Source organism: Balearica regulorum, chromosome Z (assembly GCF_011004875.1).
Source record: "Balearica regulorum gibbericeps isolate bBalReg1 chromosome Z, bBalReg1.pri, whole genome shotgun sequence".
NCBI lineage: Eukaryota > Metazoa > Chordata > Aves > Gruiformes > Gruidae > Balearica > Balearica regulorum.
In genome coordinates, this window is record NC_046220.1 from 32680658 (window position 1) to 32696291 (window position 15634).

Below are 15634 nucleotides of genomic sequence, written 5' to 3' on the forward strand. Positions count from 1 at the left end.
ATCAAATATAGGCACTTGGAGATAATTACTTGCAAGGTCTTGTGGATTTCCCTAACGTCCCTCAATTCAAACTCTTAAATTTGTCACCAGCTCAGAATCACCGACTCAAACATTAGCAAAGGTGCTAATTCTAAGTACTTTTTTTTTTCCTTAAAGGCAAGCATTCTGTAGCAAATTTCAGTGAACTTTAACTGCATTTTTTGACATTGACTGTTCACTAAAGAAACCCACAATGCTCTTATGATTCATCTGTGCTGTCTTCTGAGACATTCTACTCTTATTCTGTGATAAAAAGCAACTAATCAGCTATCATTTTATTATATACTCTAAACTTCTAGTGTTTTACTAAAAATTTAACCTTAATTTCTCAACATGTTTTTCCAACAAGTAACCAGAAAAAAAATTACGCTAAGAAGTCATGAAAGTGTCCCTCTAGCTTACACACGTGGGTACATTTTACAGGGACATATTCTATGGTTGCCATTTAAAAAAATTATCAACAAAATGACCTACTCGACAACAACAAAATGAATGGCTTGAGGAGCAGAATTTTTCCATCTTGGTCTCTAGCTAGAATGAACAGGGAATAAGATGGGACAAACAAGTAAGAACTGAATTGTACAAAGGACCTTGACATAACATCTAGGCTCATGGACAGAACATAGTATCTGTTGTCTCTGTGCATTAGAGACTGAGAAGCAAATTCTGGTTCCTGTCTGTCTGAAAGAAGAAAAGCTCCAGTGTGATTACTATCTGCGAGTGGGGTAGAATATTCTGTTGGGTTTTTTTCTCCCATGTCCCAAGAGAGGTCCTTCTTAGGAAAGTATAAAAACCAAGCCTTTACCCCTTGTTTTGCTTCTTTCCATTCTGCGCTGTATCATTTACAAGAAATGATACCCAAAGGTGTGATTCTGCAAGACAACTGCTCATCTCACAGCCAGTATATAGAAGCCAATACCAGTGACGTCAAGGGAAGAAAGCGTCATTACTTATCTGATGCTCATTAGACCACACTGTTTGCTGATCAAGCCATGAACAAGACAACAAGGTAACCCAGGTAGAAAAAAAGAGTATTAAATTCAGCTAGTGAGTTCACTCCGCTCTCAAAATACCCATCTTATGAAACCATATCCTAAGCCTTAGAGAACTAGGGGAAACTTACCATGAGAACTTTATCCATGTAGAATTCCCTCCCAGGGCTCCCATCATTGTATTTTGTGTCAATGGCAAAACATAAGAAAAGGACATCAACAACCATTTCATAAATGGAAAGGAAGCAGTGAGCAACCAGGAATGCAAAGAGGCAGACAATGATGAGTGGCAGCACCCAGATGGTGTAATCTCGTTGGTAATTCAGCAACATAATCCCAGCCAAACCTGTACTGCAGACAATCAGGACCTGATGAAGAAAACACAAGACAACTCTAGTGGCAGAAGCTTTTTGATTTTTTAGTTTTGTTTTGGTTTTTTTTTAACCTATGTGCTTCTTGCTCTGCCAGGGCTAGAACTGGGGGTTACAGATACAGTGGTAATGGTATTTTTACCTCCTGAATTCCCCACATTCCTGAGAGTAAATGACATGGGGGGTGGGCGGGGAGGGGGAGGCAGGTCTTGGAGGGACAGTATGTTTTACATTGTGCTGGCAGAAACAACTTCCAAGCTTGTCTTATCTCTGTCTCATATCCATACGGGGAAAGAGATCAGAATTCGTGTGAGGCACTTCACGTAACAGTGTCCACAGAACTATACTATGTGTGAGGCCCTAACTGCTATTTCACTGGCTACCGGTTTGGTCTTTGGGAATAACAAAAGGACTAAAACAATTGTAGTGGCCACTCAACATTTTTAACATTATTATTATTATGAACTGCAGCTAAACACAAAATTGTAAAATAGGCCAGATTTACTGAATAGTGAAAAAAACGGGTTGCACTGATAGAGGAAACAGGCTGGCAGGCTAGCATTGTTCTAGCTGATACTATTTTTTATATGCTGCACTGTTCATTTCAACATTTCTGTCACCTGTGCATTTCTCTAATAATTAGAAAGACATCTTTTCAGGGAGATGTTTCCTAACACCTTTTGAACACTTCCATAAAACCACATGTAATTTCATGGTATCCCAAGCACCTATATGGTCATTATGTGTTTACTTCTCCTCACACCTTATCAACTGGATTAAAAGTTCAGCGCACTGTGCTCTGACTTAATAAAAGTAGAGGAATGTAATAAGAAAGACAGTTCAGTCCCCACTGGCAGTTCCTCACAACAGGCTCCTAAACTACCTTCCTGAGTCCAAGCTTGTCATAAATGGTGATCAATAACGTGCGAATTTTCAGCATAAACCTGGAGAGCCCTTACTAAACAGAATTTAAAGGAAATGGTTGCTTTCCTTACAATTCTAGATTTTAACCACAAAACCAATCAAAAACTCAGAACTTCTAATGATCGCTTTTCTGTTGAGTCCTTAAAAATAAATTCATGCAAAAGGTGTCATCATCTTCAGCTATTCCTTTCTGATCGCTCTTACTTAACATAAGTGGGTCATCTGTTTATCCTCCCTATCCTGGACAGTCCCTTCCTCATATGATGCAGCTAGATGTGAAAAAGTGCATGCTAAAAACAGGAATTTGAAGGCATTTTGTATCTGGGGTGCAAGCCATTGCTAAAGAAAGCTTGCCACTACATAGGTCAGTAACAATTGTATACAGCAGTTGTACACATACCTTTCCTAGAAACAGCATAAAATCCCCAACTGTGTTTATAGCAGCCACTCGCAGAGCATTTTCCACTAGAATAACAAAGGCATCCTTTGCTGAGGTGCAGAAGTTGGTGCTGTTGATAGCAGTGGCTGTATATGCATTCTGGTAAAAGCAGATTGAAGATTTACTCATGGAATGATCAGATATTTCAGATGGAGGGGGCAAAGAAGGGCGAGAAGATATGGCTTCTGAATAAGTCACATAAGTTATATGATGTTACTGAACACACATTCCCTTGAGATTTGTTAAATCAAGCAGTATGTACCAGCTGACAAAAGACTATACAAGGTACAGAATTACTATTCTTCTCCTCCCTTGCTCATCATTTATGCACTAACAAGTTTATTCCAAAAAACTAATTAAACAGAATTTGCAATTTCTCTGCAGGAGGAGGTGAGCAGTGGCACAAGTACAGCAATTAAGTAGTCAGAAAAAATAATCTGGAAATATAAAAGAGAGTCATACAAGTCCAGCACGATAATTTCTAGATACTTCACCAGATTGCATTCAAAGGTAGCCAGAACAATTTTCAAGGATTGTATTTTAAAATGCTGCCTTCTGCTTTCATTTCTGTATTTCCACAAGCAAAAAAATGAACAGTGAAAGGGATATTAAAGAGATGTTTAGAGATGTCCTTAACAGAGTTGGAACCACAGGCCAATAATATCTCTTTCACAAATGGATCTAACCAGCCAGTGTATCACAACTTGCAACTTTTTTTCCACTTTGTAGATTATGACAACAATTTGATGTTATGTACAGTTTTTCAGTTGTGTAAATCTTAAATATGACACCTAGAAAAGCTTCATTCTCTTTTCATAACAAACATATTTTGAAACTCAGATGTGGTTTGATAGAGTGGACATAAGGAGGAACATCTCCAATCACTAAACAATTTTTTATAAAGTTGAGATACCATGCTCACAAAGATGAACACCAGGTATTTTCCATCTTGGCAAGGTAAACAAAGACTAATGTAGTGATTTTCAGTGCAATTTCAGTAATGGAGACAAGACTGAAATACCTTCATTGAAACTGAGTTTCAAAGTATGATACCTTATGTGTCAGCCTCAGACTGCATTCTGGGAATCACATATATTATCAGCCCTTACTTAAAACTTGAATGTTGAAAATCTTACCTGATTTAAGTAGGTCAGGCACTTTTCTAGACACCAAAGGCAGCAGATGCAGGCTTTGAGCATACAACGAGCACAAGCATTTTCCTAGGAAAGCACAGAATGTGGGAAAACAAAGATAAAAAGTAAAACCAACAGATCTTAAGAAAACAATATTCTTGTTTCAGTAACTGATACTCAGCTTGGTACCTTAAGCAGTCCCTCTCAATCCCATGGTCCTTTAATGACCAAATATTTCAAAACAAGACTTCCAGCCCACACATAGATTAAATTAAATTAGCTGTAAATGCAACAGGCATTGATTTTCAGTAAGAAAATGGAATCTGTTTATCTCACTTTTCCTTTGAGTTGTGTGTGAATATACATAAGAATCATTCGTGGTATCTTCACTAGTGTGATAATGAAAGACCCCTTTGCCACCGTTCCTAGGTGGTAACAAACAAGACGATTAACAGATGCCAGAATTGGAGTAAATGGCAGATTCCTTTTCTCCCTGTTGAAAACAGAAAAAAAGAATAAAGTAGAATGATCAATATGTATTTAGAATCATCTAGAAATAGTACAAATTCACAATAAACTAATGTGCAAAAGGAATGCATTATCCTTATACTAGCTTTCAGTGTATATTGTTCACACTGACAGTCTGTGCAAGTCACAGTTTTGGCTTTAATGCAGTAATAGCAATTGGATAAGAAATCAGTATGTCTTAAGGGTACTCTTGCTAGCAGTTGGCTGCATTACTGCTATCGCCAAGTAGCAGTTTCTATAAAACTACATTTGGTCGTGTGCAATTCAAAACCTTCCCAAAAAGTGAGAAACAAAGCTAAGATTTTTTTCAGTCAGTCTACTGATAAACTTGCCTTCCCCATTTCTCCTGTTCTGTTGGAGGTCTTTATGGAGACTTTGGAGAGGCTATTACTGTTGTTATTTATTAGGTAAATTCTTTTCTCAGATGTTTTGCATTTCTGGTTTAGCTATTATATCCTCAAGGAACTCGGTATTAAGCCTTAAAACAAGCTATTTTATTGCAACGTGGCTAGAGTATTTTTAATCTATCAGATGAATACTAACTTTCACAGTTTTGAAGCAAGTCCCTCTTAAAGTTTTTATTTATATTTCCTACCAAGGAAGCCACTTCTATTTTTCTCTCAAAGAACAACTTTATTCAACATATAAAGAATGGCTCTTCTTCTTTATTAGAAATATGAACATAATACTAAGCATGCTAAAAGAACAAGTCCTAACATTTCAAACAAACAATATCTGCTCAGCTTGGGAGAAAGTTATTTTCATGTGAGTTTCATTCAAAAAGATAAAAAAGTAGAGGCTTCATTCCACACAACTAATATCTGCGTAACTTAAACCTGAGATGTTAATGATTAAAATAGGTTTACCCTGTATTTTCTTCCAATTAACTTTTAGAGCTGAGGTGGGGGAAACCAAATTCTATTCCCTTTTGGGCGCAATACATAAAAAGTCTGAGCCTTACACCCAGGCAACCCACCACTCTCTCCTTTTGAGGTAAATGTGATTGAGGGCAGAGTTCATAATGCAGAACACCTTGATGTCTGTTATTGACCGAGTTGAAAGGAATCCATTTGGCTAAGGTGAATGAACAGTAAGCATATATAAAACATTTCTCCATAGATAACTTCACCTCATTTGCTGTGGAAAGCTGCTAATATGCAAAATAATGACAAAGTTCAAATTAATGCCCTTTCCTTTCTTACTAAGTCATTTTTCAGATTAGAATTGCACCATAAATGCAGAAAAGGTTAACAGTAGGGAGAAATGGGTACTTACTAACATAAAATAAAATTCCTGTTATGGAATGATAGGGTACAGTTGAAAGAAAAATCATTCACCTTCAAGTGATAGAAAATACATAAACTTACAGATGAAGCACATATATTGCTAACTCATCTATTTCAATGCAAAGTTATCCTCTCCTGTATTTTCTTAGTTTGTTACTCAATCTAGTTTAATTACTCACAAGATTACATCCCTGTAACATCTTGTAAAAACTTCACAGAGGTATTTCACTGGTATACTGGAGGACTTCATCGTTAATAAAATAACAAAATTTCTGACAGCACAGTAAATTAATTCCTTGCCTTTGATATTGTTTTAAAGACTAGGGGAGATAAGGAGTCAAATGTAATTCAGATAACAGTCTCAATTAAAAAGACAAATCAATTAAACATTTGTGATCTGAATCATGCACTTAAAAATTTCTGCATGCATTATTTAAAAAACAATTTAAAAAACCTCAGTCTTAAAAAGCATATGGTGAAAATATAGTGTGGCTGCTGGGTATCATTAGAAATTTTTATATACAATATTATTCATATGAAATGCTAGAAACACAGACCAAAACCCACTAGCTGAACTACATGTGTATTTAGGATACTTCTTGGGGATAGTATTACTCCAACATCTTGGTTTTCGTTCTGGAAGTAAACCACCATTGCTAAGTATCGTCACTCATGCTGCTCTTTATCCAGAGGAGTTGTATTTATACTGTTTGGAAAAGACTTTGAAAACATCTGAAATAAAATTACTCATCTAGTTCTTGAACAATGATGTAGTGTTTTGGGTGGCGGTGGTAGTGTTTAAGAAATTACCTAGGATGACACTTGGAGAAGCTTCATTAAATTATACTTTTATAAAATGGTTATTAGTGTACTTGCTTCTTTCCCTTACCAAAAATATTGCCATAGTTCTGCTCCACATACCAAAATGCAATATTTCAGATCACTGAAGTATCATTTATTCTCATGAAATACTAACAAAGCACCTGATACCTTTTTTTTCCCCTGAAAAACCTAGGTCTTAAATGGCTAAATCCAGAACTTCAATTTTCAGTTATTTAAGGTAAATTTTAAGCAATTGTAATTTCAGAAAAGTTTTCAAACACTTGAGACTAAAACCCTAAAGCTAAGTTTGTGGTTCTGAAATCAGTTTCTTATCTCTGCGAAACAAAATTCTTGTGCCTGAAGGTTGGTAAAACCATTGCTTAATAATCAATACTGCCTTCTTGAATAGCTAGCAGATACATGCAGAATAGCCAGCATAAAGTATGCCCTGGTACACAACTTAGTACACAAATATAGCAATGAAATATAGACCTGTAATTCACACATATTTTATATCACTTTTTATTTGAACATGATCTGGTCAGAATCTGTATGTAAATTACGACTCTAATAACACCTAAAGTAATCTTGTGTAAGAAAGATTAATGAAATGCTGTAAGTAATTTAAAGGACAATATTTTGCAATTAAAATAATAGTCAATTGCTTTTGATTTTTTTTTATCACTACCAAGCTTATCAGCATTAATTACTAGCATTACAGATGATCTTCCAGGTGCATTCTGCTTTGTAAACAATCATCCGTGTCTGTCCAATGTGGACAGGTTGCAAGGCAAACAAGACTTAAGTCCTAAATATCAAGAATACCATCTTATAATCAGGAAAACAGATTATTTTCAGACTTGACGTAATTTTAAAAGAGTCAATACAATTCAACTGCTCTCCACCTTTCAGGAAGGGAGCAAGTATTCTCCCCAAAAGCTGTGTCCCTCATTATTTCTGCTAATTCTATTTCTAGGCTGCTCGCAGTAGAGCTGTCTCAGTTGTCCTTACCTTGTAAAATAGTACGTCACAACAGCCCCTGCTACTGTCATCTGCTGACAGGCTAGGATAAACTCACTGATCCAGATCAGTCCCACTACATGGTACCACCACATGTATTTCAAAGGGCCTGCCATCCGAAATTCAACGAATCCTTCTTCGTTTGGGACAGGAGTGCCTAAAAATAAATGAAGGTAAAAAAAAGGAAATGGTGCTTACATCAGCTCAGAAAGAAGAAACCATCTGGTGTTAGCAGTTCATAACAGTCTACAGTAGAAGCTCTCTAGCTTCTACTAACACTACTACATGTCATGTTTAGGAAGATCATTCAGAAGAAAGATACAGCTTTGGAGATAATCAGTATAATGGCATTTGAAAAAAGCACTAAAAAATATTCTGAGTGTACTCAAAATCTCGCCACACTTTTTTTAATTTATAGCTACATGGTGAAAATTTCCAAAACTAACCACTACCAAGTAGCAAGAATTCTTATAATTAAACATGGTGGAAGCCTACCTTACTTATTCTTAATTTCAGTCTGTAGCTCTTGGTATTATTCATACAGTCAGAGTCAGTATTAAACTTCATAGCTCCTTACATCCAGATGCCAACATTACCAATCACTTTTGTTTTCCTTATAGTGAGTCTTTATTTCAACAGTATTTGTAGCTTTAAAGATATTTATTCTAAACATATGATTTCATACATTCAGAAATCCATTGACTCTGTCTCATCTGAACAGCGATATCATGTGTTGAGACTGACAGTACATGTCAGAACCCTCCTAGGATAAGCCCTCTTTCAATGTGTTAACCCACATTGAGATGTTTTATCTCATACAAGTTATGTGAACAGCTGATGAGATTCAGAAAAATACTGAAAGTAACATCACGTGTATAAAATGCTTACCTTGAAAATCATTAAGACTTAGCATTGATAGCACCTTCTCCACCTTCTTAGTTATGCTTTTACGCTTATATAAAAAATAGTATTTTCTTGTGAATAAATTGAACTATTGAAATAATTTTAGTTTTAGCAAACAAGCTCTTCATAAGCGTAGGCTTTGTCTCATACACAGATAACATACTCTTTTTCAGTTCTCCTGGTTTGGATTGAAAAAATCCGGCCCTGTTTGCACAAAGATTTTGCTTAACTGCTATCAGTGAAGATATTGAGTGTATATAAAGCTAAAGGCATAAATCAGTCTTTGCAGAATCAAGGCCAATTGAAGAGTTCTGTCAGAAAAATACTTCATCAGCCTAAATTCTGCTACAATTCTCAGTCCCTCTGCAGTAGTCTTTAACTCACAGAGTGAAGCATGGGACTGAGACTTAACTCCCTTTCAGAGGTAAACATTTTCCGCACATAGCACAACATATAATGAAAACTAAAAATTTCAACAGTAATAAGAACAAGAACATGTGAATTCTATTACCTCCATCCCTTGCTAGAAATTCAGGCTATGTAATAAAAAATATTTGTCTTGTATTATACTGAAATAGCTCTGTGACCTGAAACACTGCTGCTTTTGTATCAGCGGAAACAATAAATTTCAAAATTCTAAGGTTTTAATAATGAATGATGGTCTCTATTGTCCATAACTTACTGCAAAATAACACAGGCATCTCCCATTTTAAAAAGCAGTTGCTAGGTTTCTCTGCTGAAGTAACTAAGATTTGAACCTATAGGATCAACTAATTTCTAGAAGCTCTTGTTGGACTCTGAACACAAACAAAGCTTTCATCTTCTACTTGCTTCACAGCAAGCAAAAATTGAGACTAGATTGCCTACTCTCAGAATATGGTGTACAAACAGCAGAAAAATCTCCCTAATAATCCCAGAAAATGCTGAAATAATACTAGACACTGAAGCTAAGAACAACTACACTACTTTGAGTAGTTCAGTATATTTACATTCTGGGAGACAGCAAATGTGTGCAACAGCCCTTTCATGCCAATGTCTTAATCTGCGTGAGTACCAGCTACAATACAATACCTTATGAGATTAGCTGTAACATTAGCTGGTTTTGACCTGTTTATGTAAAATTAGAGGGAATTATTTGAAAAACTATTATAGCAGTCTTATTAATGGAGTCTTGTGGCTTGCAACATGCCAACTTACATCAAATCAAAAAGCTGGCCTAAGGCACAAAGTAACATACTGGGAATGCAGACTCAAAAGCACAACAACTTTCTGGAAAAAAGTGTTTTGAAGTCACTGAAGCAGACAACGGAAGTATAATATGTTCTTTTTTTTCAGAGGTTCCCACATGCTTTTTAACCAACTCTGCCTGAAATGATACAAAAATTAAATTGAATTGATTTAAAATAATCCTGGTAGCTGCTTACCTGTAGTACCAAGGAAAAGCAGGACTGTGATCCAGTATGTCCAGAAGAGAATAAGCACAAAGAATGTCCAAAATGGCTGGAAGACTAGCAGCGGCAGGTGAATGAAGACCTTGCCGGCCACGTGGAACAAGGCAATGGTGAGAGCTACTCGTTTGCGCATAATTAACATTATCAAGAACAAAATAACCTAGAGGGAGACATTTCCAAATCACATTTTAGAGAATTGAAAAATAAGCAACCTATCATTTTGCACTGCTAGGATATTCAAACACAGCAAATTAACACACAGTCTATCTATAAGACCACAAGATCAAAATCTAAAACCACTATCAGCCTCTCTGGTGATAAATTATTTTCCAAATTATACTTTTGGGGAATTCTAATCTCATAATTGTGTATTTGGAATCAGCATCATACTCAGGTTTATATTAGACTAGATTCTATCCTCAATTACGTTTCACAAACCAGTGAAATCAGCAAGATTTAACACAGAATACAATTTAACATCTATAATTCGGCATGTTGTGGTGGACTTGTCATATGTTAGTCAAACTTTGTCAATTTTTTAGTAGTAACGTCAATAACTCCGAAATGAACAGCAAGGCCTGAAGAAGATAAATTGGTTCAGTAATCATTTTTAGTATTTTAGTTCACAATCCTTCTGTATCCTTCTGTAAATGGAAGAAGTTTGGGAACAATTGATTTCAGAAGTAGGAATGGTCTAAAGGACTATCAGATAAACTGCAATGATGTACCTCTGAACTGGCAACCTAAAAAAAATCTCGTAAGTAAAACTGGATTGGGAGCCTAATATTGCACCAATTCATGGAAGTCTCTGTGGACATTTTACAGTAGAGGAGAGTAGCTGCAGGGTCAGGAACTCTCTTCTGACTCAAAAACAGATATTACAGAACAATGCCTGGAAGAAAAAAAAAACAAACCAAAAAAAACCCCAAACCCTCAAAACACCACAATAGACATTGCAGTAGAAATAAACTCTTCAAAAATGTGTGGAATATAAAACTTTCACCTGAATAAAAAAATAGAGACAACCAGGAAGATAGAACAAGAAAATAATATAGTCATTAGCAAAGCATACCGTGAAGACTGTAGCTGAAATGGCATAGATCAGAAGAGCCTGAAGATTGTCTTTGGCTATTTGAGTCTCAACAGCACTGGCAGACATTTGTTGCTTAGCATAGAGCCACCACAGGACTCCTGTACCACCTACGTTTTAGAGGAAAAAAAAAAGGGTAACTGAAAGATGCTCCTATGTGACACAGTTATACTACCTAGTACCAAGTAAATTAAACATTTTCTTCTTTTAAGTCTGGTCTGGTACAGAATGCTCAAAGGCATTAATGGCTAACACAACAGGAACCTCTGACGATGGAGAACTGCCCTCTTCTCAAGTAGATGTACTCTTTTCAGTCTCACCCCACTATGACCGCTTAAGAGTCTTGCAGCTCTTCGACTCTGTGTTAAGGTGAAGTGCACGAGAGGACTAGTTTATGGGGAGCCCTAACAATGAAGATCATAGCTCCTATTAGACAGGCAGCAGAGTAACAAAAAGAAGACTAGAGTTATATGGTAGGACATATGCATATATATATGTATAATATGATAGGGAGTAAGAATTTAGGAGGGGGAACAGAGAGGGATGTTTGGATTAGGATGCAAAATAACAAGAGGAACAAAAGGAGGAGTCTACAACTCCTTGGAAGACTAATCAAGAAGAGAAGGAACACCCCTGATACTGAAAACAGCACCTCAGGTTAATGACACATAGCTACACCTGCATCAGACAATGTCTTTTGGGCAATGGAAAAAACATCAGTGAAAGGCTCAGGAGGCCAATATAGTGTGACGTACTTTCTTCTAACCCTTGTTACAAAATCCTAGCCTTATGGTGAAAATTTCATTTTCATATTCTAGCTACCTTTCCAAGGTAGAATTTTTCTTAAATACAAGACTCCAGCCCCTCAGGGAGGCTTCTGAGTATCCTTTTGAGCATCCTTCTCTGTTCTGTTATTTCTGAATCAGCTGCATAAGCTTTTAGTATTTGCTGAAGGTACTCAGTTCAGGTCTAAAATGGAAGATGCTCTTTTGGTATCCCCTAAACAAACAGTGAATACTGAATAAGCACTATGTCTCACAAATGACATGTTCTTATTCAGTCTGTGTAATGGATGCAATTTTTTAGAACATAATAACAGATGGCAGCAAGTCATTCAATTCTTTCACTCAACACAGTTGCTCAGCTTCTAAAGAGAATATAAATGAAAAAAAAATCTATTTTTTTCCCCTTTCTGTGGTCAGAGATCCTCTGAACAGCAAGCAGAAACCCCAAGTGATCCTGAAAAGACATAGATGGTCTGCTGATTTTTTTCCATCCCTTGCAGTCATGCATTGCAAGAATTAAATTGCTAGTACTTCCTAATTTAATTATTCTATTTTTGTTCTTTCCCTACAGTCATCTGCCCATACATTTTGGCTTTGCTACTGAGTATCAGTAATAGAAAACTTTAGTTTTATAAATGTAAAAGTTAATGTGATAAAGCAAGGCTATCTTCATGCAAGCTAAATCATTTTGGATGAGACAATCTTTGGCTATTTCCAAGATGGCACAGATGGTTCCATTTCATACATGACCTAGGTCATGCAGATCTTTCTGAGTCATATGGAAATACAAGGGTTTGATTAGAAATGCTAGAAAAGCACCTTTGCTTCCTCTCCTCAAGAACAGATATTAGACAGACCTACAGAGCTACTGGGAGGACTGAAGGGGCTGATGAACCTGTCAGGGTTGTACGGACACATCTACATCCTAAGGGTACCCTGAGGCTGCATAAACAATAGTTGCCCTTTGATTCCTGCCTGCCTGAATACTCCCAACAGGTGGGTATGCTGGCAGACACACCCAGACTAGCTGTATTGCTCACAGGTTTAGAAGGCAGGTTAAGAAGTAGGCAACATTTAGGGTTGTCCTACAAGCGCTGTGAGGAATATCCTGTATTACTTATGTGGGCTTTAGTGAGTTAGGCTGACAGGAAGCTTGCCAGCCAAGCAGGGAGTGCAGCAAATCTCTAAGGAGCCATGTATTCTCTGGGAGAAGACTGCAATTACAAAGGTGGCATTTTTGACATTTGTCTTGCTAAGGACTCAAAGGAAAGCTGAAGGGAAATGCATGGGCCAAGATCTGTGCAGGATGTAGCTGGCCTGAGGACACAGAGCACAAAGATTAGAACTGGGCACTGAGAAACTGAGAGACAAACAAGACTTACCAAGTGATCCCAGAATGACAAGAATTGTTAAAATCCAGACAAGCACTCTTGAAATGTACCTGATTATAACCATCAAAATCATGGACAACACTGCAAAAGAAGACAAATAAAGTAAGTAGAGCAATTATTTCAAGTAGAAATAGCCTTCTTAATTCTCCCACTGCACTAACTGCCTTCTAACAGAATTTTTAGACAGAGATTTATTTTCTGAGGCTTACAAACTCACTGCACAGATAGTTAAAGAAATTAGGCAACCTCTACACCTTCTGCTTTGATACTGTTAATTTAAACACAAATACATTTACATGGTACATTAAATACAAGACATAATGCGTACACACAGTCAGAGATGTATTTAGACAATGACAAAACAGACAGCAAGACATGATAGTACTCTGAGTCTGGTAACATGAGCACAGCTCCTGAGGACCAGAGCAGAATCTGCACTCAGATACACTTGTCAAACAAGTGCAGATAATGTGACACCTGTGTATTCCAAAATGTCATGCCAGTAAAAAGTAAAAAAAAAAAAAAAACCCAACCTACTTTATTTTCAACATGTAAAATGAGTTCTTTAATAAGCTTTGTTCATATAGTTCCACTGCCATTGAGGAACTGCATGTTAAAAAGCCCTCTACAATCTCAGCCAACTCAGATTTAGTGAGTGCTGTGTGTAAGTGCATGCACATATTTTTGCACATACTTATTTGTGTACAGCAGTTACATGAAAACCACTGAAACTTGCCTTTCTGAATCACACAGTCTAACCCATTGTTTAAAAATAAATAAATTCTGTTTAACTATGAAGGTATGAAAAGTATTTTTTAAATTAACTGTATGTAAAACTGTACTAATTTCTGACTCTAACCCAACAGCAGCACTGCTAATCAGCCACTAGCTTTCAGATTTGGAACAGTCTTTCTACCATTATTATCAAATACTGCAGCTGCCAAGATAGAAGAATAAACAGCTTTCCAGTTATAGTTTAAAAGCTATCCAATGGTCTTTCATTTTTTGTTCTTTTGGGTTTTTTTTAAATGATATCTAGCCTTTTGTTTTGTTTAAACCACAAAGGCAGACTGAAAACAAAGGAATTCTTTATCTGGTATAGCTTTGCAGTGTTTCTTTCAAAACTACACACTGCTCATATACATGGATAGTATCTGGAGCTTCCCATTTTAGGATTGCAGCTTTTATACTTGGTAGGACTGAAATAAACTCATTAGTAAACAAATTTATATGAGTGAGTAGCATTACACTTTAGTTCACAAGAATTAGTTAAAACAGCACTTCAGTCTAGTGCAATGTGTCACTCTATAGGCCAGAGGCATCTCACGACTGTAGAAACTATTCAGCACCTCTGTACCGCTGGGAATTTCCAGCTCTTCAGACAAGGCTGAGATTTTCAAAGGCCTGAAGTTTTTAACTTTGGGGGAAGGAGGAGAAGGGAGTAACATACAATACAACAAATGGGCACCTAACTTTCTTGTTTTCCCTCTGAAAGTTCTCATATCCCTGCAGAAGTATGTTAAATGAAACAAACTAAACCCCCTACATTTTAGAAGAGTGTGCTACTGTGCACTTCTCACCCTGTCCTTTTTATTTGGAAAGGGTTTATGTGGTCTTGGGTTAGCAGAAGTTGAATACTAGAAAAGGAAAAGGTGAATACTGTAATAAAAATGAGGATAACGGGGATGCTCTGTTAACTATACCAAAACTAATGTTGGCTAACCAACTGCCACACATTCTCTAGATCTCATAATCAGTGGAACAAGAGAAAAAACAGGAATGCATATGCATATTGCTTCTGAATAAGATATCCAGCTGTCAAATAACATTTAAAAAAAGCATTCTGAACCATTTTCTAAGGGCTCATTGCTATCATACTTTTTTTTTTTCTCATATTGTGGTTAGAGGATGTTAACAGTCTCCTAATGCAGTACTAAGAAATAGCTAGTAATGAGAAAAACAATTACCTAGTGATAACAAGCAAAGTCCCATTATAATCTCTTTGCTGGTCATAACTCCACTAATCAGCCTGTGTAAGACACTACTGTCACTGACAAAGGTGATCAGGGCCTCTGCAAACTTGGCATAGCAGGAAATGTTCACAGGAGCACAGCGATGGAAGAATGGAATAGGTGCACTGGTGACACAAGAAAAAAAAAATCAGAAAAAAAAATTACTCCTACTTAATATAAATGCCACATCAACACACAAATGAAAGGTGAATAGATGCAACCACTCCACCCTCATAACATCATAACCAGAAACCATGTGTTGAATGCACAAGTACTGCTGGAATGAGGATGATCATAATGGGAAGTGATGCAGTTCTTACAAGTAACCCTGTAAGGCTGGAGTGCACGGTCCAATAGTAAACCCTCCCACCCTTAAACAGCAAGGCTCAGAAAATACATGTTCCTATTTCCACTTAAACGTCTCTCATTCAAGTGTCAGGTGGTGAAC

At 36.7% G+C, this 15634-nt stretch overlaps 1 protein-coding gene across 2 annotated transcripts in view; it reads right to left on the reverse strand.

The window, feature by feature from the left end:
* Window positions 1-15634, reverse strand: part of SLC44A1 (solute carrier family 44 member 1) — a 67339-nt gene that overhangs the window by 7652 nt on the left and 44053 nt on the right. For both annotated transcript variants that reach the window (XM_075740861.1, XM_075740860.1), the window contains exons 6-14: window positions 15142-15311; window positions 13166-13255; window positions 10981-11108; window positions 9882-10068; window positions 7546-7711; window positions 4235-4391; window positions 3902-3985; window positions 2727-2864; window positions 1163-1399 (exon numbers count right to left, since the gene is read on the reverse strand). In XM_075740861.1, the coding sequence (XP_075596976.1) occupies window positions 1163-1399; window positions 2727-2864; window positions 3902-3985; window positions 4235-4391; window positions 7546-7711; window positions 9882-10068; window positions 10981-11108; window positions 13166-13255; window positions 15142-15311 (1357 nt within the window). The remainder of the gene's footprint in view (window positions 1-1162; window positions 1400-2726; window positions 2865-3901; window positions 3986-4234; window positions 4392-7545; window positions 7712-9881; window positions 10069-10980; window positions 11109-13165; window positions 13256-15141; window positions 15312-15634) is intronic.